The following is a 27,707-nucleotide window of genomic DNA, read 5'->3' as shown; positions in this document are numbered from 1 at the left end:
GTGGTTTCTGAACAGGTGGTGAGGCCATGCATGTTAGAGAGAAGGATGGGTTGGCCGTCTTGCCAGAAGCAAGCAGACCTCTGGGGCTGTTCTTCCCTCCTGTGCCTGGTGGTTTGGAGGCTGCCAGTGCAGCTTCGCTACCCAGAGTGTGAGTAGGTTTGGGACGACCTCTATCCTGCGGCCCGGGGTAAGGCTGGGGAAGTATAGCTGTTCAAGCCTTACCATGATGCACGCGTGTCTCACTTGTTGCAAGGAAATGCCAGGAAAATGTAAAATAAAACCTAGAGGGTTTAATAATTGTTTTTTTTAAATTTTTATTGGAGTATAGTTGATTTACAATGTTGTGTTAGTACAGCAAAGGGCATCAGTTATACATGTACATATATCCACTCTTTTTTTAGATTCTTTTCTATATAAGCCATTACAAAAAATTGAGTAGAGTCCCCTGTGCTATACAGTAGGTGCTAATAATTGTTTTTAATATTGCTTTTATATGTAAGATACAATTTAGTATACTACAGAAAAATAGTAATTAACAGGTTTAATTTTGGAGGGTTATATTGACTCATAATCAGTAGATTATTCAGAGTCCAATTCCTATTTTAAAATAAATCATTCTCAGGCTTCCCTGGTGGCGCAGTGGTTGAGAGTCTGCCTGCCGATGCAGGGGACGCGGGTTCATGCCCTGGTCTGGGAAGATCCCACATGCCGCGGAGCGGCTGGGCCCGTGAGCCATGGCCGCTGAGCCTGCGCGTCCAGAGCCTGTGCTCCTCAACGGGAGAGGCCACAGCAGTGAGAGGCCCGCGTACTGCAAAAAAAAAATAATAATAAAATAAAATAAAAAATAAAATGAATCATTCTCTCCCTGTCCTCCTTCCCTCCCCTGCCACCTTCCCCCAAAATGTGATTTGAAAACCGATAATGTCACAGTCTCATCCACTGAATTACTGTGTTCTTTTTCCCTCTTCCTTACAGTGAAGAAAGTTACAATGTCAATGATTATTCCTTAAGAGATCAGCTACTGGTGGAGTCTTGTGACAGTGAAGAGCTTAATTCTTCTCCAGGGAAGAACAGTTCCACAGTGCTTTATTCAAGACAGAACTCTGCTAGTCACCTCTTTACGCTGACAGTCCTCAGTAACCACGTGAACGAGAAAGTGGAGATGCTGCTGGGAGCTGAGACTCAGTAAGTATGTGCGAGGGGAGGGTTTCAGAATATCTGCTGTCGGTCTTCCCTACCTAATTACCCTTGGTCCACAGACTCCCTAAAAACAGTAAACTCTACCTACTATTTATTTTTTTTAATTGATTACCTGTTATGCACCAAGCATAGGTCTGGGTGCTTTATACAGATGCTTGTCTTCTCACTGTCATCTTCTCAGTGTCCTGAGAGATGGATATTATTATTTTCATCCCCATGACTCCTGATGGATGTGTTGTGCTTTAGGTGGTGTGCTTTTATATTTACAGTGTTTTAAAAATCATTTTATTTTAATCATTGATAAAATTATGACCCGGGAGCTCTAGGAATATGACCTAACTGGCAGTGTGATCCTAGGCCCTGAGTTTTCTTAGGTACTGAAATAGAAGTCATTTTGTATCACCTACCTTCGACCAGGCAGCAGAAAGACCAGTGATTTCTGTCAAAAGAGACAGATACTCAGTTTGGGGAAATAGGTTTGTTGCAGGAAGGGGAACCCCTTCCAGGGCCTGAGAAAATGGGCTCTTGTCTAACACTGGGAAATGAATTGTGTGAGGAGACATACGTACTGACAAAGCAAAAGACTATTGGGAAGGGGTGCCTGGGCGGAGAACAGCAGGGTAAGGGAACCCAGGAGGACTGCTCTGCCATGTGGCTCTTGGTCTCAGGTTTTATGGTAATAGGGTTAGTTGTGGGGTTGTCTCTGACCAGTCATCTTGCTTGTGCCCATATTTGATCCGACTCAGGGTCCTCCCTGGTGGTTCTCGTATCTCTCAGCCAAGATGGGTCTAGCGTGACCGTTTCTGGGAGGTTGGCGCACATTATGGGCTGGCATCTCCTCCCTGCTTTCGGCCCCTCCCGAAAATTCTCCTGGTTAATTTTCCACGGCAGCACCGTGTCCTTATCGGGACCTCCTGTTGTGAGACAACTCATGCAAGTGGTTAGCATCCTGCCTAGCCGAGGTGGGCAGCTTCCATCAACGGTTCCCTCACATGTTGATCCCTCTTTCCCATCCAGAGTTTATGCAGAGGCAGAAGCCATCCTGTTTGCACCTGCAGTTTCACCAGCAGTTAGTAGGCAGTCCATCCTCACACAGGATGAAGGGAAGGGGGCTTAATTGTCAAGGCCACCCGTGCTTCTACTGAACCAGACTTGGGTCTGCTTGCCCGTGCACAGTAAAGCCAATCTACTGACACCGGGTTGTGGTGAAGGAAAGTGCAGTGTTTATTGTAAAGGCACCAATACAAGGAGGATGGGTGACTCACACTCTAAAAATCCCAAAATCCCCGAAGGCAAGGCCACGTGAGGGAGGGGGTCGCAGGGTATGTGATCAGCTCGTGCACAATTCTCTGATTGGTTGGTGTTGAGGTAAGAGGGTGGTTGACATTATGAGTCCTTAGGTGCCAGTCGGTCTGGGGGCTCATGATCATCAAGTAGTTAAGTTCTTCCATTTGGGGTGGTTTTAGCATCTGTAAAACAACTCAGGAAATGTGCATCAGATACTGTTACCTAGGTACTTCAGAGAGAGCAAAAACAGAGGGTTTTGGCGGGGTCGGGGTGATGTCTACCTTGGGAAGGCCCTGTAGGGTCCTGTTTGGTTACATTGCGATTTTGTCCACTTAGAGATAGCTGACCAATTTGTTTGGAAACTGGAAACCTCCTCTTAGAACAATCATCATAGGCAGGTATTGTGTTGGGTCAGAGGGTGGAACAGTGGAGGGAAAGGAGAAGTTCCCTCATTCTTGGTCCTCTGGGGTTCCTACACCCTCTCCCACTTGGCTCCTACATGGTGTGATTAAAATGGATCTGTAGCTCTTGAATAACAACCCTAAGACTGTAACAGAATCTTAGCGAAAGCCAAGCCAAAGAGATAATCTCCACTTTTTAAGAGTATTTTAACAGGGTCCCTGGATTGTTAGAGAGATATAAGAAAAGAAAAAGAAGGAAAAAAGCCATCCACATGAAAACGATAAATGCTCATTTCATGTTTTTGGCACTAGAAGTAACTTTTCCAAAGGTGAAGAAAACCAAGAAGGGCAGGGCGATAGAAAGCTATTTGAGATTTAAAAACAGCCGAGAAAGAGAATATTACAAATGTGCTCAGGAGCTAACAGAGGGAATGAATAAGAAAAGGAGCGGCATCCTCTGTGTTTGTTTATAAAACAAAGAAATACCTCTTCCTAAGGTCCCAGAATTCTTCCAGGAAACTGATGGAAAGCCCTGCTGCATTCCAAGGATGCTCCTCTATGTTTTCCCCTCTGGGGAGGGCACCTCCGGTGGGTGCAGTGCTTGCTGGTCTGTGCAGGTGACCAGCAGGGGACACACCCAAGACCAGGGCTGAGGAAGGCATTTCTTTGACTCTAAAAATGATTAAACCCCTTGGCCTGTGAAGACAGACCGAGACCTCTTCTGTTTGGGGAAGCCTCTCTTAAAAGAGAGAATTTAGTATGTCTGACCTTTGGATCTTAAAGGACTTTGAGGATGAAAAAGTCTTAAACACTTTGGAGATTACTGCTTATTATAAAGAATTCTCAGAAATGAAGATTTGATTTTGTCTTTTTTAGTCAGGGAGAAAGTGTTGTTGGTTTCGCTTTACGTTTTCCTTTTCTCTGTGTTTATAAGGATTGTTTGCTCTTTATCAGCAGAGCTTTTCCTGACTGTCTCCTTCATAATTTATGTAATCTCTACTGCTGGTTTCTGAGATTATTCCAAGAGAGTAGGCCGTAAACCCGGCATGTCCAGTTTTTACACCAAGGCTAGATCCTTTCCTGGGACGTTCTGTAGCCTTTGTTCCACCCTCTTGCCTTTTGATCTTGCCATAGACTGAATGGATGTTCATTTCCTCAATGAGAAATATTCTCAGAATATCTAGTTATGTCACCCGTAAACCCGTGGGTATGACTCATATTTGTAGTTCTTTAATTAATAGCAAGAGAACATTCCAGAAGGGGCAGAGGGGCGGCTGTCTCCTTGGGTACGGAAGGAGTGACTCCCTCACTCCCTTCCCCCCCCAACTCAATTACAGTTAAAGTAAATAACTGGACAAATACTTTTAAACCTACAAGGCATAAAGTATCATTAGTGCTGAAAGAAAATATATGACAGCCAGGATGCACTTTCCTTAAAAGAAAACACAACAAAACCAAAAAAACCCAATCAGCTTTTAAAAGTCTAGCGAGTCATTAACATGCTGTATTTGGAAATGTGCAGGCCAGCTCTGGGTTTCCTGGTCTTGAGTAATCAGAGTTCCGGCCTATGTAGAATGTTTTCTTTGCTTCTAAGATTTGCCAGATGTATATAGGTGAGTATGTTTTCTTAACTTTTCTCGCTTTGATGTTATACTTGGTTAAAATGGTCCATTAGCAATCTAGTTGAGAAGGTTTTCACCCCCACCCAGGCCTTGAGTAATTGCAGAATTTCAGAACAGTCGATTACATTCTTTGGCTGCTTATTCTTTGGTTTGAAAAAGAATAGGGTTTGTACCTAAATATTTACCTTCTTTGAGAAACTGTTCCTAGTAGAGGCACCTGGGGCTATACGGAATGTGAAATCGGCTGAAGGAAGGGTGCAGCTGTTTGGCACAAGGACGGTTCAACTATTATAAGGCAGTGAAGTTGTGGAAGAACAGATCAATAGCTTTGATTACATAAAGAATGCAGAAAAGCTCACCAAAAGGAAATGGGGCAAACGCTTAGTGAGCATCTGGGATGTGCCAGGCACAGGACCAGCTAGAGAGCATGAAGGGAGCCTTGGGTGTTTCTAGAGAAGGATGGTGCTTCCGAGCTGAAGCAGTTAAGTAAGATGACTGTACATCTTGGTTTCTTTGGGATCAGTGTTATTATGTCTGTTGTTCTGGCAAAATTAAGAATAGCACCCTCTTTGACTTTCCAAAGTGCCTTTAGACCATAAAATATGTTGTGACCCTAATTATAGGTCTGTAGTCCAACTCCCTCAGTTTTCTCCCAGATGTAGGATGAGACTCAAAAAGGTGAAGTGATTTCCCTAAAGCCACACAGGAGGTGAGTTACTGCCAAAACGGGACTAGACCCTGACCTTCCTGAGTCTGAAATTCTTTCTAATAACAAATTTTAAGCTTCTTACTGAGAAGCTGCCATCTCGGAGACTATTCCACCCCCATCTTGCTGTTCAACTTGGCCTTGTTCTGGCTCTGGAAGGGAAACTCCAGGAAGCTAGCTGCTATTAAATGTGAAAGACTACTAAAATGTGACTTTTTAAGTTCATAGACTTAAAATGAAAAAGTTTGTGGTCAATTTAAGGCATCATATGGTTTGAAATATTTTATAATAAAATGGGGACTAGATGTTGCATCCCTCAAACTATCTTCCATTTAAAACTTCCTTTTTTGTTCCTTTGCCTATGTTTTTCCTACTTCCTGGAATGCCCTTCTCAGAACTCCTCGAATTACCAAATATCTTACTTCTCAGGGCTCACGCCAAGTGCCAAGTCTTTCCTCTACAAGGAGGCCCCTCAGTGATCTCGTCCCTGAGAATTCCAAGTGCTTGCTGTGTGTGCCCCTCTTGTTAGTTCATTTTTCTCCTCCTGTCTTCTGTCTTGCCCACCCTCTGCCGTACAACTCCGGGCCCCCAACCCACCCCTAAGTCTCTCCTTCCCTTTACGACTGCACTTCTCAAGAGAACAGCTTTCATTTCTCCCTATTTACTCAGTGAATTTTTATTGTGCACCGGCATCCTTTCAGGTGCTATTCTAAGTGCTGGGACGTAGCAGTGCACAGTGCAGAGACCAGATCCCTGCCCTCTGGGGGCTTCTGTGCCACTGAAGAACTTATGCCTGTGTGCCTCCTGCCCTCAAGGAGGTGGCTTTGGTGGCACTGAACTTTTGCCAGGCTGCCTGGGCAGATGGCCTACAGTGAACTGGGATGGTGGGAAAGCATTTCTTCATCCAATTTTAAAAATAAATAAGTGCAGTGGAAACAGTAAAGCCAGGAATGTATTCCGGAGTGTGAAGTGCTGGGATGGGGATCTGTCCTCTAAATTAGATGGCAGAGGAAGACTTCTCCAGGTGACATTTGGGACTGAGCCCTGAGTGCCTGGAAGGAATCCATCCATGGGAAAATGCAGGGCCAGAACGTTCCAGGCAGAGGGCACAGCAAGTGCCAAACTCCTAGGGAAACAAGTTTGAGGCCATCAAACTTGGCTTGAACATAGTGAAATTGGCTAGATCAGAATAAGCCAGGGAGAGAGTGGGTGGTTGAGAGGCTGGTAGAGCCCAGAGCATTTTATTTATTGATTTATTTAAATTTATTTATTTATTTGGCTGTGTTGGGTCTTCGTTTCTGTGTGAGGGCTTTCCCTAGTTGTGGTGAGCGGGGGCCACTCTTCATCGCGGTGCGCAGGCCTCTCACTATCACGGCCTCTCCTGCTGCGGAGCACGGGCTCCAGACGCACAGGCTTAGCAGTTGTGGCTCACGGGCCTAGTTGCTCTGCGGCATGTGGGATCTTCCCGGACCGGGGCACGAACCCGTGTCCCCTGCATCGGCAGGCAGACTCTCAACCACTGCGCCACCAGGGAAGCCCCACCCCAGATATTTTGAGAAGCACTGGTTTAGAGCCTCGTAGGCTGGAATGGGGAGTTCCATGGAAGACTGGTGTGGACACAGCAGTTTCAATGGGGAGAGCAGTTAGGGTCCTGTTGCATTTGTCCAGGGGAGTCTTTTAATGATTTTTAAAAACTTATTTTTAAATTTATTTTTGGCTTCATTGGGTCTTCGTTGCGGTGCGTGGGCTTCTCATTGTGGTGGCTTGTCTTGTTGCAGAGCATGGGGCTCTAGAGCGCAGGCTCAGTAGTTGTGGCGCACGGGCTTAGTTGCTCTGTGGCATGTGGGATCTTCCTGGACCAGGGCTTGAACCCGTGTCCCTTGCATTGGCAGGTGGATTCTCAACCACCGCGCCACCAGGGAAGTCCCAGTCCAGGGGAGTCTTGATGTTGGGATGGACTGTGGTCTGTGCGAGGAGATGGAAACCTAACATTGTGGAGGTGGAGACAACAGGACCAACTGAAGGACAGGATGAGTTAGGGTGGCTGTGAGTGAAAGAGAGGAATCGGTGATGCTTTGGGTTTTTGGCTTGAGCAGCTGACGCCCTATATTGAGTTACTCCTTGACCGTCTTCAGTATGGCATCTTCCTCTGCCACCCAGTTGAGGGCGCTCCATCAGAAGATGAGCAGTGGCTTCCTAGGTACCACACCCAGCAGTCCAGTCTTCCGCTGCTTTCTTTACCTCTAATATCATTTAATTTTGTTAGCTGCCCAGCTCTCTGACGCTAACCCCCTTTTTGAGATGTTCTCAAGCTGTTATCTGTGTGCTCTTAGTTTTTCTCCCACACGTAACCTTTCCTCTTCACTTCCCCTTCAGAAATGCAGCCTGTCTGGAACCAGTCATCATCAGTATGCTCTGCTTTCCCTGACACACACATTTCTGTAAATGGTACCCTTGACACCATTTCAAGTTACCCAGTCTGGAGACTTGGTGTCATTTCTGATGCTTCTAGATCTGAACAGATCCATTTTGGACTGGTTCTTCCTGTATGAAACGCTGTTGCATCTTCCCACATGTTTCCATCCCACTACCTCCTTCCCAGGGCAACCCACACATCCTTTATCTTTTGAACCACCCTCAAAGCCTCCTAACGATTCTTCTCTCCAATCAGTTCTTCACAGTTTTATTACTAATCCCCACACTCAGCTTCAGTTTTGTCCTTTTCTCACTTTGTATGTAGCAGGTTCCCAATAAATATTTTTTTGGAATTGCCCTACAATTAATACAATTTACTTTTCTATATCCAAGGCAAGGTAGCAGCATGTAGAGAAATACTGCTCCTCTATGTCTCTATTCACTGGGGTGTGTGTTTGTTTGTTTTGTGCTGCTAGAGCAAGTTTTATCTAAATTCCACTTGTTTTTCAACATTTGCTGTCAAGGATGTAGTTAAACTTTTTTTTTTTTAGCATGTACCTCTAAGCCATACTGTGTTATATCTGTTTGCTTGTTAAAGATCTTAAGTCATTGCATTATTAATGAGACAGTGTTCGGTGGAAAATACAGAAGCTCACCCTTGGTAAAAGGACAAAGGAGGAATGTTTTACTAATGTCATTTTTCCCTCTGGGCCTTGCAAGAGGAATGTTCAAGGCCGAGAGCCCCCTTTGTCTGCCTTCATTAAAATGAAGCCCAGACAGCTGCAGCTGGCACAGAGCAACGCTGTGGCAAGTGGCGTCCTTGGCTTCCTGCGTCCATAATGGAATTTGGATGGCATTTGGGTCCAGCCTGTGCAGAGATGAGACACAAGGACACGTTCAGTAATGAACGAAAACTTTTTTCACCCGTTCTATTTAGCTATGAGATATAATCACCTTAAGCTGTAAGCAAAGGCCCTTCTCAAAGTTTCTGTCTCACAAATTGAACCAGATGCCTAATAGTCCTGTCAGCCATTCTGACAACCCATTCCTGGGCCCTCCTGATAAAGGGGCATTGTTTGCAGGCAGTCTTTTGCTCTCTTCCTGCTTCTGTTAATGATTTAATTAACAGGAAGTAAATAGGATGGGATAAAATTGTAAATAGTACGTCTGACATACTCTTCATCCTTTAAGAAAAATCCACGTAGAGATCACAATTTGTATGGAAAAAAATGTATTTATTACAGATTGTAGTATTTTTTTCTTTGTTGAATCTGGAATCTATGTCCAATAATCTTTTACATTTGTACAGTGCCCGTCAAGATACTTAAATCTTTGGTGATTCCTCATCATTGACCTCCAGTAAAACAGGAGAGCAGGTGATGGGGTGTGGGTCTTTTTTCCAAGGAAACAGGTAGTTGATCCACTTAAGGTTAACTTCAGGATTCTGGACCAGACTAGGTCTCATGAACTGTTTGATATGATAAACAGGAAACAGTTGATTTAACTATATAACATGTCATGGAATCTAAATTTCTAGAACTCTTAGTGGGCTAGGGGAACTACTTTGCTTTGGTTAGATTTTTTTTTTTTTTTGGTGGTACGCGGGCCTCTCACTGTTGTGGCCTCTTCCGTTACGGAGCACAGGCTCCGGACATGCAGGCTCAGCGGCCATGGCTCACGGGCCCAACCGCTCCACGGCATGTGGGATCTTCCCGGACCGGGGCACGAACCCGCGTCCCCTGCATCGGCAGGCGGACTCTCAACCACTGCGCCAAGGAAGCCCAGATTTTTTAAATTAGTAAGTTGAGCTGGTGTCCAGCTTTATAAGGCTTTGTTGCACAGCATTCATGAGGACGATTTTTGCCCTGTGGGTTTTCTTTAATGGATCAGCTTATTGAACTCATCTCGTTGAATTGAATGTGTGAGAGAATGAACAAAAACAGCCATCTCCATGATCCTACTCCTTAGGAAGACTTTTTTCCCAAAGGCCATGGGTACAGGAGTTTCACAAGGAACCATAGGTAAGTTTGTAGGCTGTGAAACGGAGCACAAAAGGTATACATCTGGTCAAATGCCATTTTTAAAGGGACAAAAGAAAGGTTAAACAGCAGCTGAGGTCTCTTCACTTCTATTGAAAATCCAGGGAAACCCCCCTCCAGTGGTGAAGCCCTTTGTGGGCGTTTGTTCCATTCCGTCTCATTCACAGTCCTAACCTCTGTTTCAAACCCTGCTTTCTACTTTCTTAGTGTGGATCTGTGTTTTCTAGCAGATGCCTGGTATTCAATGCGAAGTCCAGCTTGGCTGTATCTTCAACCTTTGTGTAATTAAGTTTAAACCTACGGTGCTTAATCAATCATATGAGGGACAGGACAAGATACTGTGACAGCTGACTCCCGAGTGGGGAGCTTCAGGATGGTTCTATAAGGAACATCATTTCATGCCGTGCACAGAGAAAGGACTGCGCTTCCAGATATTTATGTTGAAAGGGTCTCTTCTCAACTCTCAGATGGGTTTTATTGAGAGGGCGCCATCCCAGCACATTGCACAGTGTGTTGGATTCTGGGTGCATTTGTCTTTTGCTCCGTCTGCTCCCTCATTGAAGGCAGGCTGTGAAGTGCAAGAGGCTCCATTTTACTCACTTGGCAGCCCCAGCCTGGCACAGGACTCCTGCAGAGGCAGGGACTTGGTGAATGTTGTTTAAAGGAAGGGAGGGGTCAGGAGCGCCTTAGAAGTTGATCTGCCCCAGGTCCCCATTAGCGGCATTGCCGACTGTGGCACTTTGGGCAAAGGGAAATCTCAGTAAGCTGGGTGTGGCGTGGATTGTGAATTCGTGTTGATTGCCTTACCTCGTCCCTGGAGATAATAGCTGTCTGTGTGTGAGCCTTGGACTTGATATCTAAATTTAATAATGGGTATGTCTAGGCCCGGGGTTTTCTTTTTCTTAGAGTTCCATTTTATGTGGAGTGAGTCTCCTCCCTGCTTTAGAGATGCAGTGCTTTCTGCCTCATGATAGGAGGGAGCTCCTTGGCATGGCTCTCGGAAGCCCTGGGTAATGTCGTGTGGTTTTATTGGCATCTCAGAGGGGGTGGGACTGATTCAATTGAAGCCATTTCAAGAAGCAGCTCCTTTCAGTGAGGCAATAAGGACTGTCTTGCTCTGTCTTCTGGAGCCCCTGTGAGGGGCTGCCTTGTCGAAGGGATGCCATTAGCATCCAGGCAGCATGCTACAGGAGTGAAAGAGTTCACCTGGACTTCTAGAAACTGGCTGCAGGGTGAGGCTGCCGCTAAAACCGGCCACTCAAATGCCAGAGACAGTCCATGGCTGGGAGATCTGACTTGAAGGACTGCAGACAGCAGTTAGGGCCATGTGAAAATGTCATGGTAAGCCAAAGATGAATCTGACATGTCTGGGTATGGCACGTGGAGACGCAAATGGATCGTTTAGTTTACTCTTGGCGAACAGCTCTTCCATCCTTAAGACATTGTTTAGCTTTCAGTTGCCTTTGTACTTTGGAAATTCTAGTTGAGCCTGAATTTTAAAAATCTTACCCAACAAAGAGATATCAAAGATTTAAGTGTTTGCTTGGGATTATCTGAAAGGAGGTCGTGCTTTACTTGTTCCTTATAAAACCACCCTGAAGTCTTTTTGTCCTGTATTAGAGACAAAGTTTTTAAAAGCAAGACAGTGTCATCAGTTTTTACATAAACTGTGCATATTACTACTTGACTCAGCAGCTCGACCAGGACCCAGCCTCAGTTTCTTCTTTTAAGTCAGTCTGTCTTTCAGCAGACTGCAGTTTCCACCCTTCCTGCGGTCCCTCGTTATCTTGTAAGCACCTGCTAGGGGGCACCACCTCTTTGATCCCCGGCTGCCTGGCGTATATTCTGACTCTACCACTTAGCAGTTTTACTGTGAGCAGGTACTTAAGAGTTCAGACTTCAGCTTCGTCCTCTGAAAAAAATTGGGAATAATAACGGTAATACTTGCAAGACGGTTGTAAAGATTAGACTAGATGGTACTCGCCAAATATAAAAAAGCACAGTACCTGGCGTACATGTGATCCCTTATGCTATTTAGAACAAGATCCAGTTACTGTCCTTGGGGAGTGTATGGCCCAGTCAGAGAAACAGACAAGTCCATAAAAGATCGGGGGTCAATGAGTAGTAGTGATTTTTATATATATATATATATATAGTATATACTATATATATAGTAGTGAGGTCAGGGTTTACAGAGCTCCTGTTATGTGCAGGCAGTTACGGAGATAAGATGCCTGGCTTCAGGAGGCCTACAGCTGCCAGGCAGTGTGACAGAGCTGTGCAGAGGGGGGGCGTGAGAACAGGATTCTCAAGAATGGGATGGGGACGGAAGTGTGGGCTAACACATCGGAGGCGGCCACCTGGAGGAGGTGAGGCTTGTGTTTTCAATATTGAGTTAGATGTGTTGAACAAAAGAAGCCAGATACCAAAGTGGACAATATTATAGGATTCCGTTTTCATAAAGTTCAAGATTGGCAAAACTTGTCTATGTGATGGAAATCAGAACAGCAGTTACCTTTGCAGGAGGTTACTGATTGGAAAGGGACAAAAAAGGAACCTCCTGGCATGTCTGTGTCTTGATCTGTGGGCATGTGTACGTGGTTGTACCTAAGTAAACACAGATCTGTATACACTTAAGTAAACACAGATCTGTATACACTTAAGATTAGTGCAGTGTTTTATGTGTGTGTTCTTCAATAAAGCAATCAAATAGGGATGATGAATGGGCCCAGCTCGGTAAAAACAGGGGGAAGGAAGGTTGTACTTGAGAGTGAGAAGAACAAATAGGAAAGGTGTGGAATAGCATGTTGAGTTCCAGACTGTAAGAAGTCTGCTCTGTCTGGATGGAAGGATGGATACACGTCGCAGAGTGAAGATAGAGTGATGGTGAGAAGCATCTTTTAGGTGCAGGCCGTTGTGGGAGAAAAAAAATTTTTTTTCTCCAAGTTTTTTTGTTTAAAGTACCAGGCATAAAGGCATCCTTTTTTTTTTTTTTTTACTTTTTAAAAAATTTAAGTATAGTTGATTTTACAGTGTAGTGCCAATCTCTGCTGTATAACAGAGTGACTCAGTTTTACACATGTTTACATTCTTTTATTAATATTCTTTTCCATTATGGTTTATCCCAGGAGATTGGATATAGTTCCCTCTGCTATACAGTAGGACCTGTTGTTTGTCCATTCCAAATATAATAGTTTGCATCTACCAACCCCAAATTCCCAATCCATCTCTCCCTTTCCCCCCTCCCCCCGACAACCACAAGTCTGATCTCTATATCTGAGTCTGTTTGTTTTAGAGATAGGTTCATTTGTGCCATATTTTAGATTCCACATATAAGTGATATCATATGGTATTTGTCTTTCTCTTTCTGACTTACTTCACTTAGTATGATAATCTCTGGGTCCATCCATGTTGCTGCAAATAGCATTATTTCATTCTTTCTTATGGCTGAGTAATATTCCATTGTATATATGTACCATATCCTCTTTATTCATCTGTCGATGGACATTTAGGTTGCTTTCGTGTCTTGGCTATTGTAAATAGTGCTGCAATGAATATTGGGGTGCATGTATCTTTTTGAATTTGAGTTTTGTCCGGGTATATGCTCAGGAGTGGGATTGCTGGATCATATGGTAGTTCTATTTTTAGTTTTCTGAGAAACCTCCATACTGTTTTCCATAGTGGCTGCACAAAGTTATATTCCCACCAACAGTGTAGGAGGGTTCCCTTTTCTCCATACCCTCTCCAGCATTTGTTATTTGTAGACTTTTTAATGATGGCCATTCTGACCGGTGGGAGGTGATACCTCATTGTAGTTTTGATTTGCATTTCTCTAATGATTAGTAATGTTGAGCGTCTTGTCTTTGTGCCTGTTGGCCATCTGTATGTCTTCTTTGGAGAAATGTCTATTTAGATCTTCTGCCCATTTTTCAATTGGGTTGTTTCTTTTTTGATATTGAGTTGCATGAGCTGTTTGTATATTTTGGAGATTAAGCCCTTGTCAGTTGCATCATTTGCAAATATTTTCTCCCATTCCATAGGTTGTCTTTTTTTTTTCTGGTTTCCTTTGCTGTGCAAAAGCTTGTAAGTTTGATTAGGTCTCATTTCTTTTTTAAAATTTTTATTTTTTATTTCTATAAGGCATCCCTTCTTAAGAAGGTAGAGTGGCATAGTAGAAACTGACCTTTCGTTTGGGTCGCTTACCTCTGAACTTCTGTGCAGTCTTCTCATCCCTTAAACAGGCTTTTGGGAAGCTTACGGGAAATAATGGATGTCAAGTGCTGTATCTGCCATGTAAATGCTTCTTAAAAGATTTTCAAGTGTGTATGTGTGTGTGATTTATTTAATCACAGTGCTAATACTTGACTTTCCAAATCTAAAACCTGGTTACTATATTATGGAGTAATGCTTGCTCATCTGAAACTTTTGATCCTTTAGTTAAATAATTATTGTTTCATGTAATTGTAGCTTAATATTGTTTAAAAGCTTTTGGTTGTTTTTTATCTTAAAAAAAATTTTTTTCCTGTAATCACTAAATTATTTTAAGCATTTGAGAACAAAGAATTTCTATTTCACTAAGGCTCATACTTGGCAACATTTGTATGAGGAACAGAACAACTTTAAATAATGTCAGGTTTCTCATTTATGTGGAAATGGGTTGTGAGTGTGGGGGAAGGAAAAGGGGAGGGAGTGGCGAGAGACTGATTTACTAGGATTTTTTTAAACGAAATTTACTTTTTTGAAATGTTAAACATCAGATTGTGAGTGTATGAAATATCTTTTTGTGATTATAATGTATTAGTGTAATCAGATATTTGTTAAATGTTAAACTGTTATATGAGAAATTCCACTTAATAACAAGCTAAATTCATTCAGAATCTTTTGACAATGACTCATTTGAGGCCTATTTGAGATTTCCCAGATGATCATTTTTTAGTAATTGTTTTTCATTTTTAAATAACTCTTACCCTAGCTTTGAAGGCCAGCCACTTACCTCTCTAGAGCATGTCTGCCCTGTTTTCAGGGAATGCCTTTGCATTCTAGAACATACTTCATTCTGTGTCTAAGCACCACTGAATCTCTCAACGGATCTGCCCTCTGTGTTTAGGAGCGAGCGAGCCCGCTGGATAACTGCCCTGGGACACAGCAGCGGGAAGCAGCCTCCGGACCGAACCTGTAAGTACCTGGAGAGCCGTCTGCTCTGGAACATGGAGGGCTCTGCCCCCTGCTGGTCGCTGGGTTATTAGTGGTTAACCTCCACAGTACCTGCTTTGTAAGTTTTCTCCAAGATTTCCTTCCTGCCGCCCCACCTCAGCTCTGGATGCTCCCTGCTTTGGAAGTCAAGGGGACTGAATTCAAAGTGCAGTTCTTTGCTGTGTAGACATGGCAGATCACTGCATAGCCTTTCTGAGCCTCTCAAATCATCTGCAAGTTAGGTGCATTATTATATACAACACGGCGTTATGATAGTGAGGATGAAGTTAAATTTACATTGAAAGCCCTGCTTATACTATAAAGCTCTTACATTTCTAGCTGTTATGGGCAATAGTAGCATGTTTAAGCCTTCTCCATACTGACAGTGTGAATCTAAGCTGAAATGGATTTTTAACCTTAAGGTAAATTACTTTACCCTTCCTTTTGACTTTTTTTTAAATTAATATTAAAAAATATATTTTATTTTTCTAGGGAACTCGGTACTGGTACAGTAAAGATTAGTGTCATATGCTGAGCATCTTGTTATGCTGCTCTGCATGATTCCAGCTGGAAGGTCAAATTCAAAGAATTAGGGCAGCAAAAGTGGATTCCTGGAGCACTCAAAAATCATAGCTTTGCTTAGAGTCAGAGCTGAAGAGACTGGTTTGAAAGTTCTCTGGAATCAAGTTTCATAGTAAAAAAAACCGAGTAAAAACTCAGGCCAGCTAGTAGCAAGTCACTGAAGTAAAAACTGATTTGTTATGATCGAGAATTTGGGGGAAACTAAAATGTTTTCTAACCAACTTTTGCTTGGAGCTCCTTTTATTTCTAAACTCTGGCAGCTTTTATGTGCTGTTGGGTGGGCTGGGGGAGCACCCTGGATGAGAGCCAGGAGCACTGGATAGATTTTGGATTTTATCCTCATGGCCTTGGCACATACCTAATCTATCTTGACTCAGTTTCCCCAATGCCCAGTGACTGTTTTCTGCTCTATTGTGTGATGTATCTAATGACTTCTTATCAAGGCTATTTTTGAGGGGATTCATGTATCGTAAAAGGCCTCTCTCAATTCTGAGCTTCTAAAAATCCTAAAGCTCTTAGCCAAGTAAGAGAATTCCTGGGAAAGATTTTCTGCTTTTTAGGAGTCTACCTTGTTTCTATCTGTGCTGGCTCTGATTGCACAGAAAGACTAAGTGAATGCAGAATATTGATTTGTACCTGTTTTGTTTTTCCACTGCTACCGGAAGTTCATTATGTCCCCTTTTGCCCTTAGCACTGACCCAAGTGGAAATCATTAGATCATTTACTGCCAAGCAACCAGATGAACTCTCCCTGCAGGTGGCGGACGTGGTCCTCATTTATCAGTGTGTCAGCGATGGTGAGTGGGAGTGTTCTGATGGGGGCGCTGGTGGACCAGTGTTCAGGGTCTCATTTTGTGATCACTGCTTATATTCCCTATCCCTTTGGTTTCCTCATATGCGCCTGCCTCTCCTTTATCTACACTTTATTGCTTCTAAATGTTTTTTTAATAGGATCCGGTCACATGGTTGTTCACTTAGAAAATAAAAGTCAGTTGGGAGACAAGATGGCAGAGTAGAAGGACTCGTAAGCTCACCTCTTCTCACGAGCATACCAAAATCACAGCTAATTGCCGAACAACCGTTGATAAAAAAAAAAAGGACTGGAGCCTACCAAAAAAGATTTTCTGTATCCAAAGGCATGAAGAAGAAACCTAATGAGACAGTAGGAGAGGTGCGCTCGTGATGTGATATAATCAAATCCTATACCCCCCCCCCCCGCCAAGTGGGTGACCCACAAACTGGAGAACAATCATATCACAGGAGTTTTCCCACAGAAGTGAGAGTTCTGAGCCCCATGTCAGGCTCCCCAGCCTGGGGGTCTGGCATATAGGAGGAGCAGCCCCCAGAGCATCTGGCTTTGAAAGCCAGTGGGGCTTGAGTGCAGGAGCTCCACAGGAATGCGGGAAACAGAAACTTTGCTCTTGGAGGGCTCACACAAGGTCTCGTGTGCACCAGGACCCAGGGCAAAAGCAGGTCTGGCCCAGGCTCCTATGAAGTCACTACCTGTGGGTCTTAGAGGGGCTCCTTGGAAGTGGGGGTTGGCTTTGGCTTACTGTGGGGACATAGACACTGGTGGCAGACAGACATACTGGGCTACATTCAACCACATGAACAATCCTGGTGGATGACATATTGGCTCATTAGTACCAAGACCTGGCTCCACCCAACAGCCTGTCGGTTCCAGTAATGGGACACCTCAGGCCAAACGACCAACAGGGTAGGAACACAGCCCCACCCATCAGCAGACAGGCCGCCTAAAGACTTCCTGAACCCACAGGGAACTCGAGACCCACCCCATGACACGGCTCTGCCTCCAGAGGGCCAAGATCCAGCCCACTTCACCAGGGGCAGACACCAGAAGCAAGAAAGCTACGATCCAGCAGCCTGCAGAACCGACTACACAAATGCAGATCAGAACCTACCCTGAGACCAGTTGGTCCCTGGCCCTTGGGTGATGAGAGGGGAGTGTACTGCTGAAACACACAGGACATCCCCTATAGAGGGCCACTTCTCCAGTGTTGAGAAACATAACTAACTTTCCTCATACATAAAAATACAAATAGAAATTTAAACAAAGTGAGATGGCAGAGGAATATGTTCCAGAATGAAGGAACAAGATAAAAGCCCAGAAAAACAACTTACCTGACGCAGAGATAGGCAGTCTACCTAAGAAAGAATTCCAAGTGATGATCGTAGAGATGATCCAAGAATGTGGGAAAATAGATGCACAGAGCTAGAAGTTACAAGAAGTTTTTAACAAAGAGTTAGAGAAGATAAGAACAACCAAACAGAGTTGAAGAATACAGTAATTGAAATGAAAAGTGCACCTAGAAGGAATCAATAGCAGAATAAATGAGGCAGGAGAATTGATAAGTGAGCTGGAAGACAGAGTGGTAGAAATCACTGCCACAGAACAGAATAAAGAAAAAAGAATGAAAAGAAATGAAGACAGTACAAGAGACCTGGGACAACATCAAATGCACCAACATTTGCATTATAGGGGTCCCAGAAGAAGAAAGGTCCTGAGAAGATATTTTAAGAGATAATAGCTGAAAAATTCCCTAACACGAGAAATGAAATAGTCACTCAAGTCCAGGAAGCACAGAGTCCCATACAGGATAAACCTAAGGAAGAAGACACTGAGACACACAGTAATCAAATTGACAAAAATGAAAGATATAAGAGAATCCCCATAAGGTTATCAGCTGATTTTTCAGCAGAAACTCTGCAAACCAGAAGAGTGTGGCATGGTATATTTAAAGTGATGGAAGGGAAAAACCCACAACCAAGAATACTCTACCCAGCAAGGTTCTCATTTAGATTTGATGGAGAAGTCAGAAGCTTTACAGACAGGCAAAAGCTAAGAGAATTGAGCACCACCAAACCAGCTTTACAACAAATGCTAAAGGAACTACTCTAGGCAGTAAAGAAAAGGCTACAACTAGAAACAAGAAAATTACAAAATGGGAAAGCTTACCGGTAAAGGCAAACATACAGTAAAGGTAGGAAATCATCCACACAGAAATATGATATCTAAATCAGTAATCATGAGAGGAGAGTACAAATGCAGGATATTTGGAATGCATTTGAAATTAAGAGATCAGCAACTTAAAACAATCATGTATATATATGGCCTGCTATATGAAAACCTCATGGTAACCAAAAATGTATAATAGATATACACACAAAAAAGAATCCAAACAACACTAAAGATAATCATCAAATCACAAGAGAACAAAAGAGAAAAGAAGGAAAAAGACCTACAAAAACAAATCCAAAACAATTAACAAAATAGCAATAAGGTAACATATTGTTACCTTAAACGTAAATGGATTAAACGCTCCAACCAAAAGACATAAGCTGGCTGAATGGATACAAAAACAAAACCCGTATACAGGCTGTCTACAAGAGACCCACTTCAGATCTAGAGACACGTACAGACTGAAAGTGAGGGGATGGAAAAGGGAATTCCATGCAAAAGGATTTCCAAATCAAAGAAAGCTGGAGTAGCAATACTCATATCAGACAAAATGGACTTTAAAATAAAGACTGTTAAAAAAGACCAAAAAAAGGACACTACATAATGATCAAGGGATCAATCCAAGAAGAAGATAGAAAAATTGTAAATACATATGCACTCAGCATAGGATCACCTCAATATATAAGGCAAATGCTAACAGCTGTAAAGGGAGAAACTGACAGTAACACTATAATAGTGGGGGACTTTTAACACCTCACATCAATGGACTGATCATTCAGACAGAAAATCAATAAGGAAACAGGCCTTATATGACACTCTAGACATCAACTTAATTGATATTTATAGAGCATTCCATCTGAAAGCAGCAGAATACACATTCTTTCAAGTGTACATAGAACATTCTCCAAGGTAGATCACATGCTGGGCCACAAAGCAAGCTTTGGTAAATTTTAAAAAATTGAAATAATATCAAGGCATCTTTTCTGACCACGACACTATGAGATTAGAAATCAACTACAAGAAAAAAACACCAACATGTGGAGGCTAAACAATATGCTACTAAACAACCAATGGATCTCTGAAGAAATCAGAGGAAATCAAAAAATACCTAAAGACAAATGAAAATGAAAACATGATGATCCAACCCTATGGGATGCAGTTCTAAGAGGAAAAGTTTATAGTGATACAAGCTTACCTCAGGAAACAAGAAAAATCTCAAATAACCTACCTAACCTCACACCTAAAGCAACTAGAGAAAGAACAAAACCCAAAATTAGTAGTAGGAAAGAAATCATAAATATCAAAGCAGAAATAGAGACTAAGAAAACAATAGAAAAGGTCAATGAAACTAAAAGCTGGTTCTTTGAAAAGATAAACAGAATTGATAAACCTTTAGCCAGACTCAACAAGAAAAAAAGGAAGGGCCCAAATCAATAAAATTAGAAATTAAAAAAGTTATAGGAGCTTCCCTGGTGGCGCAGTGGTTGAGAGTCTGCCTGCCAATGCAGGGGACACAGGTTCGTGCCCTGGTCCAGGAAAATCCCATAAGCCGTGGAGTGCCTGGGCCCGTGAGCCATGGCTGCTGAGCCTGCGTGTCCGGAGCCTGTGCTCCAAAACGGGAGAGGCCACAACAGTGAGAGGCCCACATACCGCAAAAAAAAAAAAAGAAGTTATAGCTGACACCATGGAAATACAAAGGCCCATGAGAGACTACTACAAGCAACTATATGCAAATAAATTGGATAACCTAGAAGAAATGGACAAATTCTTAGAAAGGTGCAATCTCCCAAGACTGAATGAGGAAGAAGTAGAAAACATGCACAGACCAATTACAAGTACTGAAATTGAATCTGTGTTTTAGAAACTCTGAATAAACGAAAGTCCAGGACCAGATGGCATCACAGGCGAATTCTACCAAACATCTAGTGAAGAGTTAACACATATCCTTCTGAAACTATTCCAAAAAACTGCAACGGAACACTTCCAAACTCACTCTATGAGGCCATGATCATCCTGATACAAACCCTCAGCTAACATCATACTCAATGGTGAAAAGCTGAAAGTATTTCTTCTAAGATCAGGAACAAGACGAGGATGTCCACTTTCACCACTTTAATTCAACATAGTTTTGGAAGTCCTAGCCACAGCAATCAGATGAAAAAAAAAGGAATCCAAATTGGAAAAGAAGAAGTAAAACTGTCACTGTTTGCAGATGACATGACACTATAAATAGAAAATCCTAAAGATGCTACCAGAAAACTACTAGAGCTCATCAGTGAATTCAGTAAAGTCACAGGATACAAATTAATACACAGAAATCTGTTGCATTTCTATACACTAATAGCAAAAGATCAGAAAGAGAAATTAAGGAAAGAATCCCATTTACCATTGCATCAATAAGAATAAAATGCGTAGGAATAAACCTACCTAAGGAGACAAAATACCTGTACTCTGAAAACTATAAGATGCTGATAAAAGAAATTGAAAATGACACCAACAGATGGAAAGGTATACTGTGTTCTTGGATTGGAAGAAACAATGTTGTCAAAATGACTCTGCGAGCCAAGGCAATCTACAGATTCAACACAACCTCTATCAAATTACCAATGACATTTTTCACAGAACTAGAACAAAAAATTTTACAATTTGTGTGGAAACACAAAATACCATGCATAGCCAAAGAAAAGAGAGCTGGAGAAATCAGGCTTCCTGACTTCAGACTATACTGTAAAGCTACAGTAATCAAAACAGTATGGTACTGGCACAAAAACAGCACATAGATCAATGTAACAGGTTAGAAAACACAGAAATAAACCCATGCACCTATGACCACTTAATCTACAACAAAGGAAGCAAGAATACACAATGGAGAAAAGACAGTCTCTTCAATAAGTGGTGCTGGGAAAACTGGACAGCTACATGCAAAAGCATGAAAATAGAACATTCTCTAACACCACACACAAAAAGAAAGTCAAAATGGATTAAAGACCTAAATGTAAGACCAGATGATAAAAACTACTAGAGGAAAACATAGGCAGAACACTCTGACATAAAATAGTAGCAATATCTTTTTGGATCTCTTTCTTAGAATAATGGAAGAACAAAAATAAACAAATGGGACCTAATTAAACTTAAAAGTTTTTGCACAGCAAAGGAAACCATAAACAAAATGAAAAGACAACCTATGGAATGGGGGAAGATATTCACAAATGATGCAACTGACAAGGGATTAATCTCCGAAATATACAAACAGCTCTTACAGTTCAGTATCAAAAATACAAACAACCCAATCAAAAAATGGGCAGAAGATCTAAATAGACATTTCTCCAAAGAAGACATACAGATGGCTAAAAAGCACATGAAAAGATGCTCAACATCACTAATTATTAGAGAAATGCAAATCAAAACTACAATGAGGTCACCTCACTCCGATCAGAATGGCCATCATTAAAAAGCCTACAAGTAAATGCTAGAGAGGGTGTGGAGAAAAGGCAACCTCCTACACTGTTGGTGGGAATATAAATTGGTGCAGCCACTATGGAGAACAATATGGAGGTTCCTTAAAAAACTAAAAATAGAGCTACCATACGATCTAGCAATTCCACTCCTGGGCATATATCTGGAGAAAACCATAATTCAAAAAGATACATGTGGGCTTCCCTGGTGGCACAGTGGTTGAGAGTCTGCCTGCTGATGCAGGGGACACGGGTTCATGCCGTGGTCCGGGAGGATCCCACATGCCACGGAGCAGCTGGGCCCGTGAGCCATGGCCGCTGAGCCTGCGCGTCCGGAGCCTATGCTCTGCAACAGGAGAGGCCACAACAGTGAGAGGCCCATGTACTGCAAAAAAAAAAAAAAAAAAAGATGTGGTACATGTATACAATGGAATACTATTCAGCCATAAAAAGGAATTAAATAATGCCATTTACAGCAACATGGCTATAGCTCAAGATTATCATACTAAGTGAAGTATAAGCCAGACAGAGAAATATATGATTTCACTTACATGTGGAATCTAAAAAAAGATACAAATGAACTTGTATACAAAACAGAAACAGACCCAAAGACATAGAAAACAAACTTAGGTTACTACAGGGGAAGGGTTGGGGGCAGGAGGGATAAATTAGGAGTTTGGGATTAACATATACACACTACTATATATAAAATAGATAACCAACAAAGACCTACTATATAGCATAGGGAATTATACTCAATAATTGTAAAAACCTATAAGGGAAAAGAGTCTGAAAAAGATATATATATATATATGTGTGTATAACTGAAACACTTTGCTATACATCTGAAACTAACAGAACACTGTAAATCAACTATACTTCAATAAAGTAAAAAAATAAAAGTCATGTTCTTCCTACCCAAAACATCATCCCTTTCTGCAATTGAGCCCAAGCTCAATACTCTCCTAGACACCTCATTTCAGGGCCTCTGATCATGTTCTGCCTCTCATCATGATCTGCCATTGAGTCCCTCTTGAAACCTTTCCCCCGTTCCACCTCTCTCTCTCACCTTGCATCATCCGTGGTACCCAACCTGGGGCAGGATACTGCCTCTGAAATTTGCCCATATCGTCCTCCCTCGGAGCTGAACAGTCAAGATTCATCCAAATACTTGGTGCCCCATGAGGACTCTGCTCTTCTTTGCAGGCTGGTATGAAGGGGAAAGACTTCGAGATGGAGAAAGGGGCTGGTTTCCTATGGAATGTGCCAAGGAGATAACATGTCAAGCTACAATTGATAAGAATGTGGAGAGAATGGGACGTTTGCTGGGGCTGGAGACCAACGTGTAGCCTCTCTGATGGTATTTTGTCACTGGGAGATTTGCACTACATCATGGTGGGCTGGTTGGTTCAAGGCCGGTTTTGATGTTAATTTTAACACAGCCTATTTAATTAAAAGAAAGGAAACACTTGCCTTTAAGCTTGCCAGGTGGTTCTGTTCTCTCAGGAGAACAGCTACTGGATAGTTAATCCACGAAGCTCAGTTTGTGCACAGCAATCCTTTTGCAAACCTCTTTAGGTAAACAGAATAGCTGAGCAGTCCACTTCAGGGATGAGGCAGCCTCAGCTACTCCTAGTTGTATCATGTTCTGGCATAAAAAAATATATATATATATGTAAGATGCTGTATTCTGGTTTTCTCTATCCTCACTTAACCAAGAATGTATGCTATCCCTCTTTAAACATCTCCTTCGTATGGTTCTTCCAGTATTAGCAAGGTTTTATATCTTTAAGGAATACCCAGTTTTGTAAATATTGCTCCTGCCTCTTATATTTTAGATCTGATGCTAATGCTTTCTTGATTTCAAAAGGAACTGGTAGAGTTCTGAAGGTGAGCTCAGTTTTTCTAAACCTCTTCCCAGGAAAGGGAAATTGACACTTGAATTTTTTCCACCTCTTTCCTCATTAGAAGGGAAGTAAGGAGCCTTACTTTAAAGATTTTTTTAAAAAATCCATCTCACCCAACTTCGGTCTTTGGTAAGTATATTCTAATAAAACTTAAGCTACTCTAACAATATAGAATTTAGATGGTTCATATAGGTGAGAAAATCCTGAATATAGGACAGGGGTCGTACTTTTTAAAAATAGACCTATATGGGATGATAAACTGACGTGAGGCTGCTTTGCCTTCAATAATGTACAGTTTTTGACTGTTCCTACTCCCATTTCCAAAAGGAAATTGGCTGAAACACATTTTAACAATCTCAAGGAAGATAAAATTGGACCTTAAAAGGTATCAAGAAGGCAACATGGTGTACCTAGTTGCAACATAACATTTTGACCTTAATGGGAACTCATTTTATTTGCACTAAAGGCTTTGCTTGCTGGATTTGAAGTCTCTCTTAACTGCGGGTGTCTGTAGAACTTTATTTCTTCCACTGATGCAAGGAGAGAGAAAAGTCATTGTAATAGTACATTTCATAAAGAGGGAATTGGAGGGTTTGGAAAAGTGAGGGGAGGAGTGATTTTTTTACTGGCAGCTACGTTCCCTCTCTATTCCATTCTCTTTCATGGAGGGGTAAAACCTGGCAAAGGGTACATCATTCAAGGACTCAGATCCATGTGTGACATGTCCCCAGCCACTGACTGCCAACCAGTTACTCAATTGTGAGTAACTCTGCAGAAGCCCAGTGCGGGAGGTGAGTGTGCTCAGCCCACATGCTCTGTGTCCTGTCACTGCAGCAGTGAGCCTGCAGGGGGCATCTGCAGCTGCCTCGCCTGTGGATTGCTCTCCTTTATCAATGCACACATTTCTGAGTATAAAGACATGCCAGGCCCCGAGCTCCTTGAGTTCTGGGCCAGTCTGTCAATGGAGAATAGCAGTGGACCCAGCAAGCAAGGTCTTGGGTTTGGTAAAACAAGAAATGTATCTCCTCTTTGATGTCACAGAATTTCTGGAGGAGAAGCTAACAAATTGAAATCTAATCTAATGGAATGTTTTCATTTAGGAAGGAAGGTAAATGTGTTGCTTGCAAAGAGACCATTTCGTATTATTTTTGCTAACACCCTGTTGACACTAAAAAGCAACTATGTGAATCCTGTGAATTAATTTATCAGTAGAGATGGTGAACAGTTTTGGAATATGTGCATCTTATAAATCAGAGCCTATTTAGCAAGCACGTTAATACTGTTATTAGATAAAGTGTTGTTTTATGGCAGGTATTAACTCATTCACAGTGTTTCAGTTCAACTGTGAACATGACACAGTATTGTTTTTCAAACTTAGTAGCTTCTCTGAATTGTACAATGACTTCATTCAGTGACCTGTGGAGAACAAAAATATTCATTTTTGTCCCAATGAATTGAGATTGCTTGTACACTTTTGGCAAAATATGTGAGCTTATAAAGATTTTGTATATACTTGTTCTTTCGTGCTGATGTGATTTAATTTACTATAGGATGTGTTCATTTAAGTACATAGTTTGCTGAATTTTGAGCCAAATCAGAGTTCTACTCAAAAGGTATCTGCAGCTAACATTGAAGGTGTCTGATCTTTCTTTTTTGGGTCCATATGGGCCTTAGCTGCCCTAGAAGGCTGGGGCATTCTTAAGAACTGGGCTATCCTGTTTCTTCTTATAGTTTCCACAAAACTGCATGACTGAACAGCTTACCTCAAATAGTTCATAGCTTCCTAACTGCTGCTGACCCTTGGAGTATATACCTTATCATTCATTTTGGCCATTCAGTGTCTGAACCTTTGTGCTTGGGACGTTTCACCACCTTGTGCATCTTGGTGGAAGACAAAGAATGACTCCGTGTTATTTTCTTTTCCTGAATAAAATTTCCACAAACTTAGTGGCTTAAGACATTCCTGTATGGTCTCACAGTTCTGTAGTCAGAAGTCTAGGACTGCTTGGCTGGGTTCTCTGCTTAGAGTCTCAAAAGGCTGAAATGAAAGTGTTGGCTTAACTGCTTTCCAGCTCATACCTGTTATTTGCAGAGTTCCATTCCTTGTGATTGTAGGACTGAGGCCCCTGTTTCCTTGCTGGCTGCTGGAGGGTGGGGAGATTGGAGGGTGCTCACAGCTTCCAGGAACTGGAATTCCTTGCCACGTGGCTCCTTCCATCTTCTAGGCAGCAGTGGCGTGTTCAGTCCTTCTCACACTTGGAATCTCTCTCATTACATCTTATGCTACCAGCTGGAGAAAACTCTGCTTTTAAAGAACTCATATAATTATATTAGACCCATAGAATAATTTCCCTTATGAACTCAAATTCAGCCGATTTGGGAGCTTAATTAGATCTGTAAAATTCCTTCGCCATGCAGTGTAACCTAATCGTAGCTGCAACACCAAGGAAGCAGAGATCATGGGATCATCTTAGAATTCTGTCTACAACACCCTCTATAAAACCTTAAAATGCTAGTTTTCCAGCATTCTTTGCAGCTAAAATACAGCTATGTGATAGGATACATAAATCAAAGGCATCTCTGTTGGATTTTCGCTCAAGGTAGTGACGAAAGAGGGAAGAGATGGGGAATATCATCTTTGGAAGTAGCAGGATGCATCCTCCTCTTTGGTCCCTCCTCCATCCCAAATTACTGCTGCGTTTTCCTTGGACTCTGGAAAGCAGCAGAGAGGCAGCTGTTTGTTTGGTAGACTTGCAGTACTAAATAACACAGGTCAGAGTTAAATAACACAGGTCAGAGTTTAGTGCCTACCATAATCTCCATTGTGGGTTCGGTCTCCAAAGGGCTTACTCTGGAGTGAGGAAGTAAACCTCAAGGGCCTCGAGCTTCACTCTTCAGGCATCTAGCATACCAAGGTCCTGACTGGAGGAAATAAAACCTTGCTCTGGAGAAAGCTATCATCATCTTAGTTCTCAATTATTTCCAAAAAAACAAATTCTCAAATGAAAGGATCAGCAAAAAAACAAAAAAAAACCTCTTAGAGACAGCATCTGGATACAGGAAAAACAAAAACAAAACAAAAAAACTGATACATTCACAGGGACTCTAGACAGTCAAATCATTAGTAAAATACAATTGCTTCGTTTATGGAGATAAAGCCAAACTTCAAAAAGCAATATAGAACAACCAACCAAAAGAAGTGAGAGAAAAAACAACTAGAAAATATGGAACTGGATTTAACATCAGATTTGATAGTTAAAAGATTCTGGTGAACTGAAAGAGAGGCTAGAAGAAACCTACAAGGAAGCATGAAGAGGAGAGAGATGGGAAGTGCAGGATTTAACTGGAGTCTCAGAGGAGAGAGAGGGGAAAGAGAGGGAGCTTTGGCAAGGAGACTAGGTCTTTCTAACCTTGCTCTGACCAGTCACAGGATGCAGGCTGTGGCCTTGGGTGAGGCGAGGACAATTCCTGCAGAGGGCTGGTGAGTGAAGGCTGTCATCTGGTAGCACTTCCAGCGGCTAAGGGAATACCATCAGTCCTGATGGAGGATCTGGGCAGAATATCACAACATTCACTACCTGTAGCTATGTCAATATTAGATAAAACAACTCTGTAAGATAAAGGGTATGACTAGGGATAGAGCCTACATAATGATGAAAGTTTCATTTAACCAGGAAGATACAACAATTCTAAATATATATTCTTCCAACAATATGGTCTCAATAATAAGACAAAAATGAGCAGAAATATAAGAATTAAATCAAAAGTCACAGAATGAGACTTTAACACACCTCTCTCATTTGATAGGAAAAATAAAAAATCAGTGAAGATGTAGAAGCTTTGGACAAGAATAACATAATAGGCTTATATAGGACATGCTGCAATTTCAGCATATACATTCTTTTCAAGCACACGTAGAAT

The 27,707-nt window shown here is 42.1% G+C and overlaps 1 protein-coding gene across 1 annotated transcript in view; it reads left to right on the top strand.

Moving 5' to 3' along the window:
• Positions 1–25,302, top strand: part of ARHGEF26 (Rho guanine nucleotide exchange factor 26) — a 153,894-nt gene extending 128,592 nt beyond the window's left edge. The window contains exons 12-15 of the mRNA XM_030844638.2: positions 976–1,185; positions 14,778–14,845; positions 16,137–16,241; positions 23,086–25,302. Coding sequence (XP_030700498.2) covers positions 976–1,185; positions 14,778–14,845; positions 16,137–16,241; positions 23,086–23,228 — 526 coding nt within the window. The 3' untranslated portion in view covers positions 23,229–25,302. The remainder of the gene's footprint in view (positions 1–975; positions 1,186–14,777; positions 14,846–16,136; positions 16,242–23,085) is intronic.
• Positions 25,303–27,707: the final 2,405 nt, after the last annotated feature.

Source organism: Globicephala melas, chromosome 4 (assembly GCF_963455315.2).
Source record: "Globicephala melas chromosome 4, mGloMel1.2, whole genome shotgun sequence".
NCBI classification, from domain to species: Eukaryota; Metazoa; Chordata; class Mammalia; order Artiodactyla; family Delphinidae; genus Globicephala; species Globicephala melas.
The sequence above is the reverse complement of the archived record's forward strand: the minus strand, read 5'-3'. Positions and strand labels throughout refer to the sequence as shown.